At 39.9% G+C, this 19,422-nt stretch overlaps 1 protein-coding gene across 3 annotated transcripts; it reads right to left on the reverse strand.

The window, feature by feature from the left end:
• Positions 1 to 405: 405 nt before the first annotated feature.
• On the reverse strand, positions 406 to 18,067 carry LOC122879566 (homeobox-containing protein 1-like). Of its 3 annotated transcripts, none has more exons than XM_044203841.1 (10): positions 17,872 to 18,067; positions 12,211 to 12,702; positions 10,619 to 10,704; positions 10,384 to 10,494; positions 9,250 to 9,406; positions 9,012 to 9,094; positions 8,250 to 8,345; positions 7,657 to 7,745; positions 7,165 to 7,248; positions 406 to 7,011 (listed from the first exon to the last, which is right to left on the reverse strand). In XM_044203841.1, exons 2-10 carry the CDS (start codon positions 12,699 to 12,701, stop codon positions 6,682 to 6,684), a joined length of 1,527 nt encoding a protein of 508 aa, XP_044059776.1. In that variant the 5' UTR covers position 12,702; positions 17,872 to 18,067; the 3' UTR covers positions 406 to 6,681. The 3 variants fall into 3 exon arrangements, with proteins under 3 accessions (XP_044059776.1, XP_044059755.1, XP_044059766.1); XM_044203820.1 differs by having other exon boundaries at positions 7,657 to 7,751; XM_044203831.1 differs by having other exon boundaries at positions 7,657 to 7,748; positions 17,872 to 18,066.
• Positions 18,068 to 19,422: the final 1,355 nt, after the last annotated feature.

Below are 19,422 nucleotides of genomic sequence, written 5' to 3' on the forward strand. Positions count from 1 at the left end.
TTTAGCGTTAACTCTTTAAAAAGATGTTTTCAGGGACTTTAAAAGGCACCGAAGCTTAACAGCTGATGGACAGGCGCGTGCTGCTGCCTGAAGTGAAACCTGCTCCCGAACCTCAGCCATTTATGATAAAGAAGCCATGGCTTGAAGCTCTCGTGGTCTTTAGTGAATGGAGCAGGCTCATTTACAGCCCCAGCCATTTATTTAAATATTCAATACAAAGCCGTGCCACAATAAACTCTTGCTTTAAAAATTTAATTTCCATAAACAGTTTACAGTACTTTAACTACATACACCTTTACTGTACGTGGGCCCAGTTGGAACAGAACCCCTCCTCCAACCCCTGGCTGTGTTAGTGCATAACTGTACACACGGACATACAGACAAAACAAACCAAGACACACTGTATGGACTCTGATCAGCTTTTATTCCCTTGTAAATAGAATATCAATAAAAACACACAAATAAAAAAAATGTTTATCCAACAGATGAAAAAGTAACAAAAGGCATATGTAGATTTTCTACATAGCGGTTACAGAACAGTCTACCGTCCAAAAAAGGCACTAAATCTTGAAATAGAAAAGAACGAGAGGGGATAAAAATCTGACGACGTCCTGCTGAGGTTTGACATTTTTCATTCTATAGAGAATTATTTAAGAGTTTATTGCCGAAACGAAATGGTAACCACTCAGAAGTTAAAAAAAAAAAAAAACTTTACATGACTGAAAATGTTTGAACCAGATGTTCATTTTTTGAGTAGTATTTACAGTCATTGGCTGATTAAAGGAGAACATTAAGAATGGAACATCTACATTTTATGTTGAATGCATGAATGATGAATGTCGTTTTTTTTTTTTTTTTTTTCACCTTCATAAAAACAGCAGTTTGGAATATAACTCTTCAAACGTCATACTGCATCTCATGTATTCACAATATTGAATAAAGGTAAGACAGACAACCGGAGCATTCAGTCCTGAGGCATGAACTTACTGAAACCACACTGACACCAGATCCCCTGTGCTTTGTTCACACAGCAGACCTCAGATCAGATCAACCTCATTAACACCCTCATCAACATGCATCCTAATTTTGCCATACTGACAACCAACTGCCAATGGAAGCGTCCCCAATCCAAACAGCAGTAGGAAGAGGCAGTTGGGTTCGGCAGGAGAAAGACAAACGTGATCAAGATATAGTCGATGCCAACGGTGCATGTACTCTGCGGGTACTCCAGGTGTAAAACCAGATCTGATCTGAAATGTCAGCTTCCTGTGAAGGACCAGCGAAGGAAGCTCATCCTTTCAAAACAACAGTACAGCAAGGCAACAGAGGACTGAAGGCAGATGGTCAAACTGCATTTTAACCGAGGACTGACAATACGCTGCCGTCCGTACTGTCACAAACAAAGTGCACATGAACGGAACTGGAAGAGCAAATGTATTTATGGAAGAAAAAAAACTTATTTCATGATAACTTTGACTTATTATGCATTTCAAGTTGATTATAATATGACTACACACTTTCTGGCACTCTGATTTTTGGAAATAAGAAGTACGGAGCCAATTTAGGGTGAAAAACTGAAAGCAAAATGAAACGTAGTCAAGAAACCAAGACCAATCAATGGGAATGAAATCTGTAAACGACAAACAAGATAAAAGATTGCGAGATTGCCGTCATGAGATCAGTTGTTTTGGTTTGATGACCACATCGGAGTGTTTTCTCTACTGAATTTTGGCCCTTCTTTAAAAACACTGTAGTGTGTCCTAGTGGCCCTTCACAAGACACTTGACAAGATTCACCCCAGACCAATCCAGAGAGCGTTTTGTAGTTTATCTACTTGACTTGAAAATAACCATTTCATCTTAACAAGCTTGACTGAGGTGAAAAGAAGCATTTGTCAATCTCTTGATATGAAGTCCGCTCCATGTTTAAAACAGGGCCACAATACAAAACACACAATGGTGAAACTGACAATGATGTGCAGTCTCTTTCTGTTTCTGTCTGTTCATTGTTTTTGGTTTCTCATTACGGATGTGTGTGTGTGCGTTCTCATCTCTTTTTCCTTTCTACTTTCAGACATTTTGGCTCTAAAATGACTAAAAATGACACTAACAAACCACTTTCACATCACATCAATTTGCTGCTTCAGAACTTTGTACAACTTTATGAGAAGACCCTGAAGGCAGCAACTGAAACGATTTAAAACCCTGAAATAATCTCAAAACAGCATGTTGTCTTAAATGAATCCACAGATTCACTTCAGAAAGGCTTCTGCTTAGCAGATTTTTTTTTAAAAAACAAAACAAAAAAAAAACCAAACAATTTCTAACCCTTAGTGGGATAGTTTGTTTTGATATTTTGGTGTAAATAATTCAAATGACAAAAAGCTACTTAACTGACTAATGATGCCTCAGAGTTTTTTAAACGCTTAAAGCAAAGACACCCAGGACAGCTCAGCTGCCGTACAATTAAAGAGACATTCCACCACAAAACTTAAATTCTCTCAGACATTCAGTCTGAAACCAACACTGACGAGTTCTGGTAGTACTCCACCAGGATGGGGGGTGGGGGGGGATTATATTTTATAAGTATTTCATGGAGCTTATGAATGAATAAATTCTTTTTTTGGAGTGGAATTTCCCTTTGCTTTCAAACTTAATATTTATTGGCTCGAGTTTGAGAAGGAATTTCCCTTTTAAAAAAAAAAGGACACTGACATTTCTGTTGTCCCAGATCAGCCAGTGAACAATCTTTACAGCCTCATCACAGTTTGCTGTCAGTCTCCTCTGAATAAATCAGCTCTACAGTTATTTTTACTCTCGACTGTCTAAACTTTGATTCACATTGAAGCAGCTGTGGAGGAACCTGCGGGGTGTAGCTTATAGCTGAGGGGGGTAAAGTGAGGTATTTGTGTCCGAGTTTTTAACTCTGAACTGGTAGCTTAGTCTGTAAAGCACCTGGTGATGAACCGGTTTGAATGAAGCCCCTTTAGTGTTGGCTGTTACAGAACATCATGTGTTTAGCTTTGTTGCATTAGTTCTGATACAGTGATGTATGTACAGCCATTGTAGAAGTCCTTCTTCGTGCACTGATCCTGTTAGTACACTGCAAAAATTAAGGCACTTCAACTTAAAACCAAACCGCACATTTCATGTGTTGAACAAAAAAATTTAACATTACTGAAATAATTCTGGATGGCTGGATCACCTAATAATTGATACGCCAAACCACATGATTATTTACTTTTTAACTACTGAGAACGTATTTGGTATCAGTTGTTAATGAGTCACAAAAAGGAAAAGGAAAATATAAGCTGACTGCACTTTCAACGTCTGCTGATACTCTTAAAAACAATTTAGAAATCCCATCATTGATCAGCTACTCATCTTAAATACTAACTTTCAGTATTGTTAAAATGGAGTTTTCAATTAGAACGTGATCAATTAAAGCTGCGCTAATCAAATTTTTTTTAATATTAACATTTACTCAAAGGACATAAATGCGTAATGTGAAACAGATCACTCATAGTGGCGAACCCACAGACAATTATCACCCAACTCTGTAGTTCCCCTCATCGTTTAGCCTCTTTTAGCTAGTTGTTTTCTAGCCCACAAACTCCACTCATCAAGCTACCTGCCCAGCACCAAACAGCAGACAAACAAGGTTAGCAAGTAGCTCGTGACTATAGTGGAACATTTAGCAGCGAGATATTTCCCTCAGGAGCTGGTGGAAACCAAAACAGAGCTAAAAGGAGAGAGAGAACAATTTTATAAAAGGTGATGATATGTCAGTGCTGTGTTTACAGCGTGTTGCTCAACAAAGTCTTTTGGAAGAAATAAATATAGTGCATACTATAGTGGGATGTATAACAATAAGCTAACAATGCTTCCTGATAAACTAGTGAATGAGCACTTGGTAAGATGATAATGTATGACTTAATAACATGTATATTTTATCGTAGAAAAGGTTTCAGTCGTAGTCATCTGGACACTGTTTTCAGAATCAAGACGTTTCGGCTCCCATCCGGAAGTCATTCTCAATTGAGAATTCCGGATCACTTCCTGAACGACTGAAACCTTTTCTACGATGGAACACTCCTGGACGAATGAGGGACTACACCGTCTTAACATGTATATTTGTTCTCATCCAACCAGTTATCAGCCTATGGTTAAGTATCGCCTGTCCAAAAGGCTAAAAAAAAAAAGGGCAAAACCTGACTTTTAATAATTCCTTGTGGGGATGGAGATTAACATAAATGCAGAAAAGGTCTTCTACAATGGCTGTACTGAGATAAATATTTCTTGATTTGACTAGTTTGATCAAATATTTATTTTTCTGTTAAAGAACACTTCTTGCTGTGGTTGTTTCTCGAGAATCCAACTCACTCACTAAATGTTAAAACTATTAGCTTCCTGAGGAAAACATCAGTTCCCCAGATATTCTTTTTCTCTTCCTACTGCCTCTCTGGTCTGCCATTCATACTGATCAATAAAATGTTTAAAAACAGCAAGGACTTTAAGCACCATGATATTGATCCAATAAAGTGTCATTTAAAATGAAGATACCATTTAAACATGACAGTGTGTGTTTAGAACACATGGCATATCGAGCACAAACACAGATATGCCTAAAAAGGAAATGCATTTTGTTTGCAATAATTTGACACATCTGATGCATCTTTGATAGCAGATCTCCAATACATAGTTCCATCCATGACTATCATACACTCAGAAAATACACAAAAACTTAACACTTTGGCTAATGCTTCACTCACCTTTCACCAACAAGAAAGACTCATACTGATAGTTTCTCTCATTTGAAGCTAGTATGTCTATATACTGTAAATAGAAATGGATTAGGGTACATACATAAACCCATAGTTTATATAATAGCTGTATATACGTATGTGTGTGTATGCATACATACACGTGTGATATATGTATGTATTCACTTTACACTTAATTACACTGTTGAATACCTCCCATCTATCTGATCTGTATTGATTATCGATCATCTCACAGTGATCGTTCATTCTCCCTGATCACCCATTGGGTAAGCGGACATGAATGAATAACAGCCGGTCACCTAGACACCCACGTTTTCTAGTTTTTATACAAACCTGTCAACAGTTTCGGCTTCCTTCAACATTTATCTGTTGGGTAACTTGTTATTAAGATTAAAGCAAAGAGGCCGTAAGAATTTGAATCTAAACTGAATACCTAATTGTGAAATTAGATCTCTACTGATTACGTATTGTTGATATTTGAATACAATATTCAAAAAAAAACAAAAAATTCTAATTGCTCAAGTTCATTCATTTTCTGAACTAAAAATTCAAGTGAAGGAAAAACAATTTTGTTGCTCATTTTGAATTGGTGAAATTCAGATGAAAAGATGAAAAATTCTAATTTGAGCATTCGAAATACCAAGGATAAGTGGCGAAGCCACGATGGAATCGATCAGACCTCTGGCCTATCAGGTAACGGTCTGTCAGTCATGTGATCCATGAAAGACATTCTGATGAGCGACTGAAAACACTACACAGTTGAACAACAACAACAACAACAACAACAAAAAGCCACTTCAGTTGCGTTTTTGAAATTGGAAAAATTGAAATGACCTACTGTAAATTTCAAAGAGGGGAACCACACAAATTCAGAGAGATGGTTTTCAAATGAAAGTTTTTCAACACTCTCCATTCAGGGTTAGTTAAATTTCAGCAGTATTAAGTTGTGATTAAATTTCACAATTAGGTATTCAGTTGCTCACAAAATACTAATTATTCTGGCCTTTCTTTGCTTCCATATGTTGAGCTCATTTTACCAGGGCAGGGGATGGAGAAGTTGGTCATTCTGTTTCTTTCTCTTTTTTACATTTTCAAATCATCTTAGGCTCACAGAAATATTACCAACGAGCTGTGACCTCGATGAAACTACGCTTATTCTGCTATTCTTCTCACTGGAAGGAATCAACAGCGAAAATCTGAAATATAAATCAACTGTGATGAAATGCATATATACAGTATATATACATATAGAAATCAGAACATAATAGCAATCAGTTAAAATGAACTTAACTTTCAAATTCATGTATTTATCTTTTGAGGCTGTTCAGTTGTGTTGTGATCACAGTGCAAGACCCTGAAACTATTTGAACCCCATGTCAAATACAGTGTTGTCCTGCTGTGAAAAATGCAGTTTCCAAAGATATCTGCACAATGCATCATGTCCTGTTAGACAGTCCTCTATGGAAGATTTAAAATACCTAAATGTCAACAAAGAAATAAAGAGAAAACCGAATTTTTTTTATATTATATATACTGTGTCATAACTAAATAATTCATAATTAATTTCACTTTGTTTGATTTGATTTTAGGCATTTTAAATCTTCTATAGACTGCTGGGGAGCACTTTAACAAATAAAAGTTTATCATTATTATCATCATCATTACTATAGTATACTAGTAATGCCTATAAGAGCGTAGCAGAGCAGGTTGGTGGTTGGAGGTAGGGTTGGGAGGTATCTCAGGGTTGGAGTTTACGCGACTTTTGGTCTTTAAAAAAAAATTATTATTATTTTTTTTTTTTTTACTTATTACATTCCTATAAAATCTGCTTGCATATTAACACACCTCTGATCCTGTTCCATTCATCACTCCGACAACTCCAATATCCACCACCCCTTTCAGTCATCCTCCAGCGTTTCCGTCTTGATGTCATTCCCCATGCTGCATCTTGTCCCATCCACCTGATTGGCTAGGGCTTGGTTGCTGTGATGGACATCCGCCTTCTCCAAACCGATTGGGTCCTGGGGTTCGGACAGCGCACTGTGGATGGTGGGTTCGTCCTGGAGGGAGGGGGAAGGGGGAGACCAGGACACACCTGTCAATCTGGAACCTTCCACCTGAGGGCCCGCCCCTGACACTAGGGAGCGGCCAATCAGAGAAGTGCCTCTCTGTCCAGACAAGCCTCCTCTACCCAGGGCGGAAAACCAGCTGGGGAGCAGCGTGGGAACCTGAGTGAGGAGGAATGAAGGGAATGATTAGTACAGGTTTGGCTAAATCTGGATTTTCCACTGTAAATCTGCCCTCGTCTCTTCATCTGAAGGCCAAAGCTTTGATAAATGCAGTTGTAATGAGGTGGCAGTGCGTGTGTAGTCGGGCTGTACCTGGGTTGGAGAGGACAGGTCAGCTCGACTGAAACCAAACTGCCTCGCTGAAGCTCTCTTGTCAAATAAGGACACCTCACAAGCCTGTGACAGAGCAACACAGAGGTTATACAATAACCAGATCATTCTACTGTCAAAACAATAGTGCCATAATGCTGTGACCTCCGACTTCTTTACAACTAGCTATTTATGTTAGAGATGCAGAAATGTACCCTTTCTACTGCTGACCACACAGAAAGTCTCCAAACATCCGAGTCAAATATGTGACCAAATGAAAATTTAAACTTAGATTTTCTAATGTTTCATACACTGTTTGACTTTACTGACCAAATGTTCACTGAGCCCCACTGTATATTTACTGTTCCACACATTCATACCTCTGAGCTGCTCAGCGCAAACACAGTCATCTTCTGTTGTCACTGGACAGCTCTATTAGAGGCTCTGTGTGTTAAAGAGGAGTTACAACTCATTTACTGTCAACACCTAATTTACCTGGTCAGGGAAGTCGTTGCCATCCACCTCGTCGCTGTTGGACTGACCTCCTGGACTCTGAACCTCGATGCCGTGGCTCTCCAAGATGGCTGCTTCTTCAAAAAGACAAACCTCATCATAGCATATCGACCTCAAACAACAACACACTCAGATCAGCATCATCCTTCATGCAAGTGAGAATGAATTAGGTCAGAAGCTGCTCATTTAGAGCAGGACAACACCCTGCTACTGCTGCTGGTAAAAATCATACAACTGCCAAAGGAAGAATTTCCAGGATGGCATCTAAGTGTTGGTTAGGTGATACAGAGAGCAAGGAACATCCAGCTGGTCAACAAGGACGTGTACTGAAAAGCTCCTTTATGTGTGTATTGATCTATTTAGAGACTGGCTGATAATCCAGCAGAGCACACGTGGATATAAGGTTCTTAAGGGACAACTTACGTTGAGTTTCTAAGTATCTGCTTCATGTTGAGCTCTTTAGTCACACTGGGACATATTGTATGTATAACTCCAATAACATCCACTAATGTTAGCACACACACACACACACACACACACACACACACACAGAGACAGACAGAGGTAGACATTACCAATGTTAGCGCGCCTCTTGATGTCTTTGCGGCGGTTGGCAAACCAGTTGTAGACCTTCAGAGATGTTACCCTCTCCAAATCGGACAGCTTCTTTCCTATAACACACACACATACACACACACGCATCACAGCTGCTGCGCTGCTGCTTCTCCATCCTCTACTCCTTCAGTCTCTCCCTGTGGTTGTTTTTGAAGGTTCATTCAAGCATATTTAATTTCACTGGTCAGAGAGTATCGTCGAGGCAATGCAAAGTTCTTCCTTTGACAGATGACTGCATTTTTTCTGAGACACGTTCTCATTACAGTTAAAAGATTCTAGTTACCTTGTTTTCATTGTTGCAACACGACCAATACGTAGGGAGCCAAGAGAGTAGTTAACATCAAATAAAACTAAATCCATTCTCCAAATGGACACAACCATATACTCACCAGGTTAACCAAAATGTAAATAGGATATAATTCATACATTTCTAAAAAATATCCATGTAGTTACATTTGAACCACGGGGCTACTTCACATGGACCTGACGCCATTGAACAGCTATGTGCCCTTGAGCAAGACAATGAACCTTCATCCCTCTCACTCTGTAAAAGCTGATACAAGAGCTAAATGCCTACTTTGTAGTTGTGAGGCAAGCTGTTAAAAGTAAAGAGAATTTTGTTAATCAATTGAAAGTTTACTTATGATCAGCAATTACATTTACAATATTTAGTAAAGTACGTACTATGGATTATCATTTCATTCATTCCTGTTTTTACCCACCTGGTTTCTGAATGACAGCGTTGCAGGCGGTGGCGATCTCCTCTCTCTTCGCTTCATCAGGGTACTGGTTATCACTGAAGTAACTGTGTAGACACACACACACACACTTCCATGTTATAATTACAAACCCAATTAAACGTTATACTTTGTTACCTTTTCAGCCAATGCACACCTCCTCCTTTTCATTTCGTTACCTCCTCCTCAACCCTCCAACAGCTCACCACCTCCTCCTCCTCACCTCTCCATGACAGCCAGACACTCCTTCCTCCAGGTGAACCTGCTCCCTCTCCGCAGACGGAATCCCCCAGGGGTGGAGCCAAATGGAGGCGGGGCTTGGTGCCAGTCCATCACATCCTCCAGAGCCAATGGGGCGGCTCGCATGGCCAGAGTGGCACCTGAAATCACAAACACCAGACAGCTTTAATAATAATTTATTTTCATTTCAGCATGATGCTTTAGACAGTTTCTCAGCTGAATGCTAATTCACAAGCACTTTTCTATTCAGTGTTTCTCCACCTACGAATATGTCTTAAATAGAACAATGAAAAGAAATCATTTTGTATTGTACATTTACTATGCACCTTTGGTGTGTGTACACTTAATCACCAAGGACAAAGAGTGACCCATTACACCCTGACATTCATTTATTTTAGAGCATCAAGCCAATGAACCAAATTAAAGTCAAGAGATTCTACTTAAAGCGTCACGGCAGTTGTTGTTTTTTCCAAGCGAAGACACAGGCTAACTTCAACTAGACTGTACTGATTTTTTCATACTGTACATTCAACTATGTTGGTCTCAACTTAACACAATGTAGTCATTGTTCGATCACAGGAAAACAGTGTACAGTTTTTATTTCTGTAATCAGGGACATCTCAAGATGCCCATGACAACACAAACACATGCCATGGCTTTCTTTTCCATCAAAATACTCTTTTGATTATAACTTATGTCACATCTGCAACTCTCCAAATACCAGAAACATGTCCTCTGCTGCAAAATTCTGGTTTAAAAAAAAAAATAATTCACCGCCTTTTAGTTCATATTGCAATCACAAGGAGACTTTGACCGTACGCAATGGACATACTGATTGTCCACTGTAAACCATGCTTTTAACAAATAACTAGCTCAATAACCCATTATGTTGTAGTAGGGATTGTCCTCCTAGGTCTGAATGGCCTAATTTTTGCTCAGTCAGCGTTAAAAAACCCCAGGTGTTATTGAAGTCAGCACTGCCAGTCATGCATTCAGTGCAGCTGACTGGTTATTGGAAACCATATTATCTCTTTTATTTTACAGTATTTTTTTTCACAAGTGTAAGAGTGGGAGGTTATGCAGGAGATGTAGGCCTGATGGTGGAGGGTGGTGTTACCAGGGTTGGTCTTCTCCAGCTGGTACCATCGGAAGAAGGCTCGTTTCTTCTGCTCGCTGAGGTCTGATCCCTGCTGTAGAAGCCAGTGGGAGATCCGACTCTGACTGATCCCTGGAGGAAGAGTATCGGGGTGAGAGCTGCATCGTCAGCAGGCTGGATGCTTGCTGGCATGCCAGCTCTTTCTGGTGGTGATTTAGTGGGCCTGGTTGAAGTGTAGATGAAGTTGATAACTCACCCGTTACCTGAGCGACCACAGCCTGGGAGATCCGCCTGTTCGCCAGGAAGGACTTAATCTCCTCTTTGATCACAGCACTGTCCCTCCTACAAGCAGAGAGGAGAAGCTACCGTTTATCACAAAGGACAACAAATGTTTACATCTCCAACAGTCTGACATTACTAACACAAGATAACAGGCACTATACTTAAACCAGCTGTAACTCTGCAATATATTATATATATATATATATATATATATATATATATATATATATATATATATATATATATATATATATATATATATATATATATATATATATATTTATTTATTTATGGCAGTAGCTGTTGAAGCTGAATATGTGCAGGAATCAGAGGCCAGATCCTGCTGTAATATTCACTGCTCTCTTTCAGGTTGGATTTCATCTTCACACACCCTCAAATCAATACCGCTCTGATTGCTGCTGTCTGACTGCAGACTACAGATGAGAGGCACTTGTGTGTGTGTGTGTGTGTGTGTGTGTGTAGGCATTAATCCCTGTATCATTCAGTGCGAGCTACAGGCAGGTTTGTTGACCATCAGTATTAACACCTGCTTTCTGGAGCAGTGATCTACTGTATATGTTGCCAGTGGGTTCAAAAACCACATATACCCTTTATAAAAAATTTTTTTTTAAAGAATTATTAGAATAATTATAAGTACTAATTATTGTCATGGTTGTAGCAAACCGTACAGAATTTACTTGTAATTCGACAACTCTAAATACAGTTGGTAGGTACTAGTGAGTGAGTTCTGCCTTTCTTTAATACTGTCAGCAACAAGGTTAGGTTTCTTGGCAGTCTAGGGAAATATCGCAAATGCATGTTGCATTGAGTTTGCCAACTAGTACAAACAAGTTTATGCTTTGTTGCCCTTTCCTCTTTGCTTACAACTGATATATTATCAGTTTAAGATAACTAAAGAGCTAAAACCGGTAACAGTGGTTCAACATTAAGATATTATGTCTGTGTTGTTTTTTTCCCTATAGCCCGACCGATACAGGATTTTTGAGGCCGATACCGATATCCATATTTGAGAGTTTCAGAAATTCGATAATGATGTATCAGCCAGCATTCATTTTCTTCACACAACCCAAACCATAAATCAACATTTTTGAGAAGGTTCTCTTAAATTTGTTTTATTTTTTTTAAACAACTGCAACCAAGAAATGTACTGAGCAGGACATTTTACAGCTGAAAAATAAACTTGTTACTTCTCTCTGGTGGACAAACTATTGAATGGAGACACTGTTTTAAAACATATCTTTGGCATTTCTGTACTTTAATTGCTTGTCATTTATAGACTGACATATATGCCAATACCGATATATCTGCAAGGAGCTAATATCGGCCTGGCTGATAAAACATTTTCCAATAAAGCTTAAATCTCACCTTTGTTCTTAAACATGACGCAGCACTGCTGTCAGATAGTGTAGCTCGAAAACAATATTTCAATTAACCATCAAAATACTATCCCTGAATACTTCTGCTCTGAGCTGGCCTGATTCTTCCTGGTCTAGTCAGTTCTGGTCTAACCTAGTCTAAGTTAAGACACGTCTAGTCTGGTCTTACCTCATCAAGTCCTCCACCTTGTCATCAACATCTATGTCCTCTTCACTGGTCTCAAACCCGTAGCCTGGTGCCGTCACGCTGCCACTAACCACACCAAGAGGAAACCGAGGCGGTGACAGCTTCCCATTGGTGACAGCAACCAGACCATTCTGAGCTACAGCTGCCATGGCAACAGGTGAGGCTACTGGAATTGGTAGAGGCGGGGAGGTGGTGTCGAAGTTGTTATTAGGAGACAGTGAGAGGCGGTTGTCTGGGAAACTTGTCTGAGTGGCGGTGGAAGTCATGGAGCAAGAGGCGGCGACGGTGCTGGAAGACGAGGGAGGTATGTAGGACGGTTTATGGGTCATCTTGTGTCCATGTTTCCGGTCCAGGTGGTCCAAGGTGTCCAGGGCGTGGAGGACCTCCGCCTGTGTGATCCCTGTCCTCCTTAGCCTCTGGAGGAGGTCAATCTGCTCGATGGTGAAGCGAGGCTCCTCACGCTGCTGGAACATCCTGGAGGAAATCATAACAATGCCATTAAAGAAAAATGAAAAGAAACTTACATTTACTCAAGTGCTGTACTTTATTGTAAAGGTTTGAAGCAGTGGTACTTTACATAAGTCTTCCCACCTTGTAAGATTTTGCTATTAGTCCCCCACATTTTGGAGGGGAATGTCGTACATTTTAACCCATTACAGTTATTTGACAGTTGTAGGTACTAGTTACTTTCCAGAATAGGATTTTACATTAAAAAATAAATAAATTTAAAAACACATAACACATTACATATAATGCATTATTAAAGTTCAGCCTACTCTTCTTGTAGGTTATGCCCATGATGAAATTAGACTCGATTTTCTCTCGCAAGGCAGAGCCACAGCATTTCAGACAGCTCAGCAGTTGCAAGGAGCACTACACACAATTCAACAGTATTTTTCACATTACTCACATAAGTAAACTTTAATGGAGCATTGTTCCAATGTTATACTGAAATTACAGTACTTGAAAAAAGGTACTCTGTGGAGTTCTTGACCCTTAGCAGCGCTGTGGAACAATTCCCTCACACAGGCGGCGCGATTCACATGGATGTAAACAATGCACAGTTTCAAATATTTTTAAAAATCAGCTTTGGAAGAAAAAAAAAAAAAGGTAGGAAAGGCACTCAACACGTTTCTTTGACCTCAAGGACACAAACAATGTATTTTGGTGAGAAACACATGTAAAATGTAAACATAATTCAGTCCTTGTTGATTTGGCGACACCTGTAGTTACTGGTGGAAACGGCAAGTGAGTTGTAATAATACAGGTCCCACAGTTCTGTTCGAAATAACACGTGTGTCAACCACTGGGGGGCAGAAAGCAGCTGAAAGGATTAATCGCGTCATGTTGAGTTCGGAAAGGGGACTATATTTTTTGAGCACATAAACAGTGTCAAAAAATGGGGCCTTTTTAGCCCATTAGTGATCTTTCTCTTCCCACTGAGCTTCACATCCCTGAAAAACCCCCACCAATGAGTCCGTCACAGTACAAAATGGAAGTATAGTCACATCTGTTAGCTACTTGCCTGCAGATTTACAGCAGACATACTGTATACACACACACACACACACACACACACACACACACACTAACACATCAGAGCTCAGCAGCTGCTATCCAGATATGACGTGCATTCCTCCAGACTAAGTAAGGCTTTTATTATAGTGGATACGTTTTCAACCCCAATAATCATATAATGTTACCCAAATAATGTAATGTATGGTATGCTTTCAAACCAAAAACATGCTCAATCCAATGTAGCTTCAATTAAAAAAAAAAAAAGAACTGTCATTTATATTTGTATTTTAATATGCCATGTACTTTTAAATGTGCACTGATTTTGTGTCATTTCCAAAAAATAACAGTCATGATAACAGTCACTGAACTGAGCTGTGAGAGAAGGAGGGAGAGGAAGAGCGGAAGAGAAATGAAATAACACATCTGTCTTGATGCTTTTCTTTCTGATGCTGAGAAGAAAAACAGGCCACAGCAGAGAATCAAAGTCAGCAGACATGTCAACACTTATATCGAGGAGGAGGGTGAAGGCGAAAGTGTATCTGTGTGTGTGTGTGTGTGTGTGTGTGTGTGTGTGTGTGTGCAACGTCTTGGGAAAAATGCCAAGAAAAATTTACATCTCAGGCAGCCAAGCTCCATACTTTCTGTCACTGCTGCAGAGGATGAGTCACGCTGTATAAAGTTAGACTGATACATAGGATCGATACAGGACTGCAAAATTATAATCTCAACTGTTTTGTTTTTGTCAGGAGTTTATATTTTGTTGCAAATGAACTATTCAATTATTTCACTGATTTCAGTGTAGTATTTATTAAGTCTTGTTTACAGTCTTCCTGCATTACTGTTGTTGCAGGTCTTTACAAAAGTGACAGACTCTAAAATCACTAAATCACTACTGCTTAGTAGCTGATCCTTGTAATCTGCTTTCAAACCAAAGTATCTGTGGTTTACACTACATTTCTCTGACCAAAGTGGAGCATGCAAGGAAACTGAAAGTATAAGAAACACTCTAATCTTACTTAATAATTAAAAAGTGACAAATATGAGCAAGATTTTTATTCATTGTGCAAATCTTGGTCAATATAAGCTTTTATGCCTTTATTCGATAGCCGGCAGCAGAGAGATGACAGGAAATGAACAAAGAAAGAGATGGGGAATGACATGCAACAAAAAGGTCCCTGGCAGGATGCAAACCGGGGATGTTGTGATTCATGGTCAACGCCTTAACCCCCAGGCCACCGGGCCAATCCACCAAATAAATTTTAACACAGTTCACACAGTTTTGGTGGCTCCAAATCTCTTCTATTTTTCGGGTTCTGTGGAGTTTAGCGTTGCTGTACATGCGCTGTGAACTGTGAGGACTACAACACGTACGGGTGTGTGTTTCTTGTTCTTATATCCCGGTGGGGACTTCAACCTGAAAGCACACTAACCCATGGAGACTTGTGTCACAAAAACTGAGGTCCCCACGGCTAGAGACTGCTTTTTGAGGGATAATACTTGGTTTTAGGGTACAGGTTACAATTTGGTAAGGGTTAAGGTTAGGGTTAGGGTAAGGGGCTAGGGAAAGCATTATGTCAATGACTATATAATGACATATGTGTGTGTGTATAAATCTGCCAGATGCAATCTAGAGAAAATATTTTTTTTCACTTATACACCTGAGTGTATGAGTGACCAAAACGTTTGACTGGTTTTTTAATAAATGATGAAACCAGGCACCAGGGACAAACGAGGCTATTTTGGCCTAACCTATCTGCTAAGTTAGTCTCTCGCAACCACTTTGGCAGCAAACCAGCATTCTTTTAAAGGTGGTATTATTGTAAGAAGACACAGTGACTTTTAGATGCACAATGACACCATGTGAGCAGGAGGCAAAAAGAGACAAATTATTTATCATAGTCTGGCTGACAAGAGAGTATCCCACCAAAATGCATCTTTCCTCAACAGCAAACCATATCAGGGCAGAAAACTAACTTTTATGTACTGTATTTAGGCCTGTCACGATAATTACTTTATAGACTTAGAGGTAAGCAAAAATTATCAAGGGCATGTCCATATATCGTACAATATTGCACTGTTTAAATGCGTGTTTCTTTGGATATGAATGTCACCAACATTTTAGCCAACGTGATGCCAGAATAAACAGCAGGGGTTTTCCTACATTATAAGACTTGGGTCTTACGCCTGAGCGTTTTCCTTTTCACAGCGCCTAAGCCGTATGAACAGAAAAACAACTATGCTGAGTCTAAGACACGTTATTTCTGGTCGCGCTGCTTCTGTCTCTGCTCTGAGAGTTTCACCATGGGCGGGGCTCAAGTTCATTGCTCTTTGAAAGAGTGTACTTGCATTATTATCCTTTTGTATTATCATTATAATCAGTGGCATAAAATAGTCTTAAAAATGACAATAATATCATTTATCACAATTTTTTTCTGGGACAATATTATTATTCCAACAGAAGTAGTTATCGTGACAGGCCTGACTGTATTTTCCACAGTGGCTGCCAGATCAGTTTGAGTTTAAGCTTTTGTTTTTTCCACGCTGTCTGAAATGATGACCCAGCCACCTTGGTGGGCAGTAAAGTTTCTCACCATGGCTACAGTACATTAACAGTGCCTTTCCAGCAGCCACACTCACTTCTGGTAATAAGATAACATTGGTATCTTATCAAAGTAAAGAACAAACAACAAGAAATAATGCCAGCATATTTTTGGAAGAACATTACGTGGTCCAGCTTTAAATTGATGTAGGCAACTTTGGAAGTTCTGGTGGTAAATGACATTAGCTGAAGAGTTTAGGATTTAGTGGACTGACAGCAAACCAGTAGAAGACTGAAACAGAGATTGTGTGTTACAGTACATGTGATTATGTGAGGCTGGGACAGAGCGTGTGTGCAAGTAGGGGTAGAAGGACTAGTAATCAAATAGTGATGACTGGCACTGCTCAACTCCTTAAGAGATCTCTGCTAAGCAGCAACAGCAGGGAGACAAAGTATGAATACACACACACACACACACACACACACACAACCAGGGTAATACTTTTAACAGTTTGACTCAAAAAGTAATGTGCCTTTTCAGCTCACACAATGCTGAAGTGTCCTTGAGCAAGACCCTGAAGGCTACCAACTCCAGGTGCTGCTCTGTAGCTGAACTTGATCTGACCTCTGACCTCCCCGTGGAGGAGAGAACTTCTCAACAGAATCCCCAGAGGATTACAATGTAACACATCATGAAACTCTCTCTAGGTTTTTGCTATCACCATCTGGTTCACTCCTCAGACCTCCCGGACAATCTACAAGCCATGCAAGATCGGTCTCTCACTTTATGTGTTTGTACTTGAAGGCTTACTTCTAAGAAAAGTCCAACTGTATTGCTATTCCTAAACCCGGTGACCTGCCTAAGAGCCTAACCAGACGTGGCATACTATATCCTGGTTGCAGACATGAGCCAGCTGCGCACATAGACAAAAGTCATTTAATCACAGTAAGCAACTTTTTAACTGGCCTTGGAGCTGGCTCGTGTGGCCCGAGTGTGTAGTTCCAAATGTCAAGGGAGCGCCGATGTAGAGTGTTCTCTTGAAATGATCGACTTTCACGCCGAATCACATTGAGAAAAAAACTGATTTTAAATTTTGCCCCGCTTCAAGGAAAATATGCATCCAATAGAGTGTCTCAAGACGTTTTATGGATAATGAAGAACTACTCCTCAATTCGGCATATATCTCATAAACTAACCCATTCTAAGACCCAAATTGCACATTTTATTACTGGTTCGCCTGTTGTTCACCATAATTATCACACTCTGACGTTACTAAAATAACGTTACACTGTGCCTCGCGGTAGCGAGCATTGTAGACCAACTGGAAAAGTTGACATTGTGTTTGATTAAGTGTTTCTTGGTGAACTACGTGCATGCCGAATTACAGACTGACTCTTTTTTATTCAGATAAGATCGTTAATATCAGTTTATGTAGTGTGAACCTTAACCGCCAAGTAAAACGGCGCAGCGCAGTCGAAAATTTTATGGAGTTTTCAGTTATCACCATACAGATAAAAGGAAATGTATCGGGCTAGCAGGACCCCTTTTACGACAGCAGTAGTTGGAGCTGCAGGACTTAACTTACCTTAATATTCCAGTCTAAGAGCCTCCACAGATGTTTATTTTACCATATATCTACAGCCTTGGGGCGCCGGGGCACACGGACGCTGACAGTTTTCCCAAAATGTCTCCCCTGTTTCTAATTGGGTTTCAATCCACCGTCAGACAGATTCGCCTTTTGTCCGGCAGACAGGCGCCATGTTGACACAATGACGCAAGGGACGACGGGAGTCGCAGTTTACAGAACTTACTGTACTCCCAGAGGTGCCAGTTTTTTTTGTTTTTTTTTTAGATACACCTGACTACAACTGAAATTCAGTGCAATATATCCCTGCAATATTGCCTACCTTTATGAGGTTTATGGTGTTCCGCTTTTGTTGACAGTGCCAGAGAGGCGTTGATTCAACTCTATGGACAATGGGGATGTTTCTACTATTTGTCCAGCCAGCATGTTTATATTACATGTTTATGTTTGCTTATGTCTCAGGATGGGTATAATATGCAGCTTCACAACCAATTTACCAACTATTTTGTCCCAGCTTTCATTATCCTTGTGTTTATTCAAAGTGTAAACATTTAGGTGACACACACACACACACACAAAGTGTTCAGTTTCTCACCAAAATTCAGAAAGATTAAAAAACAGGGCATCCCGCTGAAGTAAACATTACACCTAATCCCAAGTGCCTTGTTGTGTACCAACAGAGCCGCAAAACATGGACCCAGACGGAGGTGACCTTTGAGTAACTGGAACCACCAGGTGACGGTTTCTTCATGTACATTAGTGACATAAAACATTTTCAGCAGCTGGGGAGTATTTCATCATGACAATCAGTGCTGTGCACCAAATCAGATGGGCAGCCTACAGAACCTGACCTAACCCTAAGCCTGTGCACAGGGTTAGGGTTCTTTTTAACCTAATGTCACAACAGCGTGGAGCTTAAGCTAACTAGAGCAGCACTTTGGCAAACCATTAGGTCACCTTAGGGTATTTGGGCTGACCACTGGGTCTTTCATTATTTCAGCACTCAGAACAGAAGTGCAGGGGCAGTTATTCCACTTGTGAGCTGGAGCTGACCACAGGGTCTTACAACTCTTTAACCCAGAATGACGTGTCAGGAACAGAAGGTATGGCCCTTCCTCACATCAGTGGTGCTTGCGCTCATTACACAGAGCCAAACTGTTTTACATTCTAGCTGACTAATGAGTGACTTATCAACACCTGGGAGACAAAGGGAACACAATTATCTACCTGGTAGGTTAGAAAACCTGCAGAGCTGTGGGTCCTGACAACCGCTGCAGTATGCAAGGAAATGTGTAATAACAGACTATAAACAGACTATACTGTGCGATGTCAAAACATGGTCTTTGCAAGTCCTTTACTCATTTTCTAAAAGTTGTTTGTCTATGTTATGACGCTTTGTTGGACAGGCCTTATGTAAAAAAAAAAAAAAAAAAGTTCAGATTAATCTCAGTGGGATCCTAATTTAAATAAATGAAATCAAAATGTTTAACCCAAACTAATGAGGTATGTCCTTTCACATTTAAAATCAGGTTGCAAAACATCACAACTGGA

The sequence above is a fragment of the Siniperca chuatsi genome, linkage group LG1 (assembly GCF_020085105.1).
Source record: "Siniperca chuatsi isolate FFG_IHB_CAS linkage group LG1, ASM2008510v1, whole genome shotgun sequence".
In the NCBI taxonomy this organism is placed as follows: Eukaryota; Metazoa; Chordata; class Actinopteri; order Centrarchiformes; family Sinipercidae; genus Siniperca; species Siniperca chuatsi.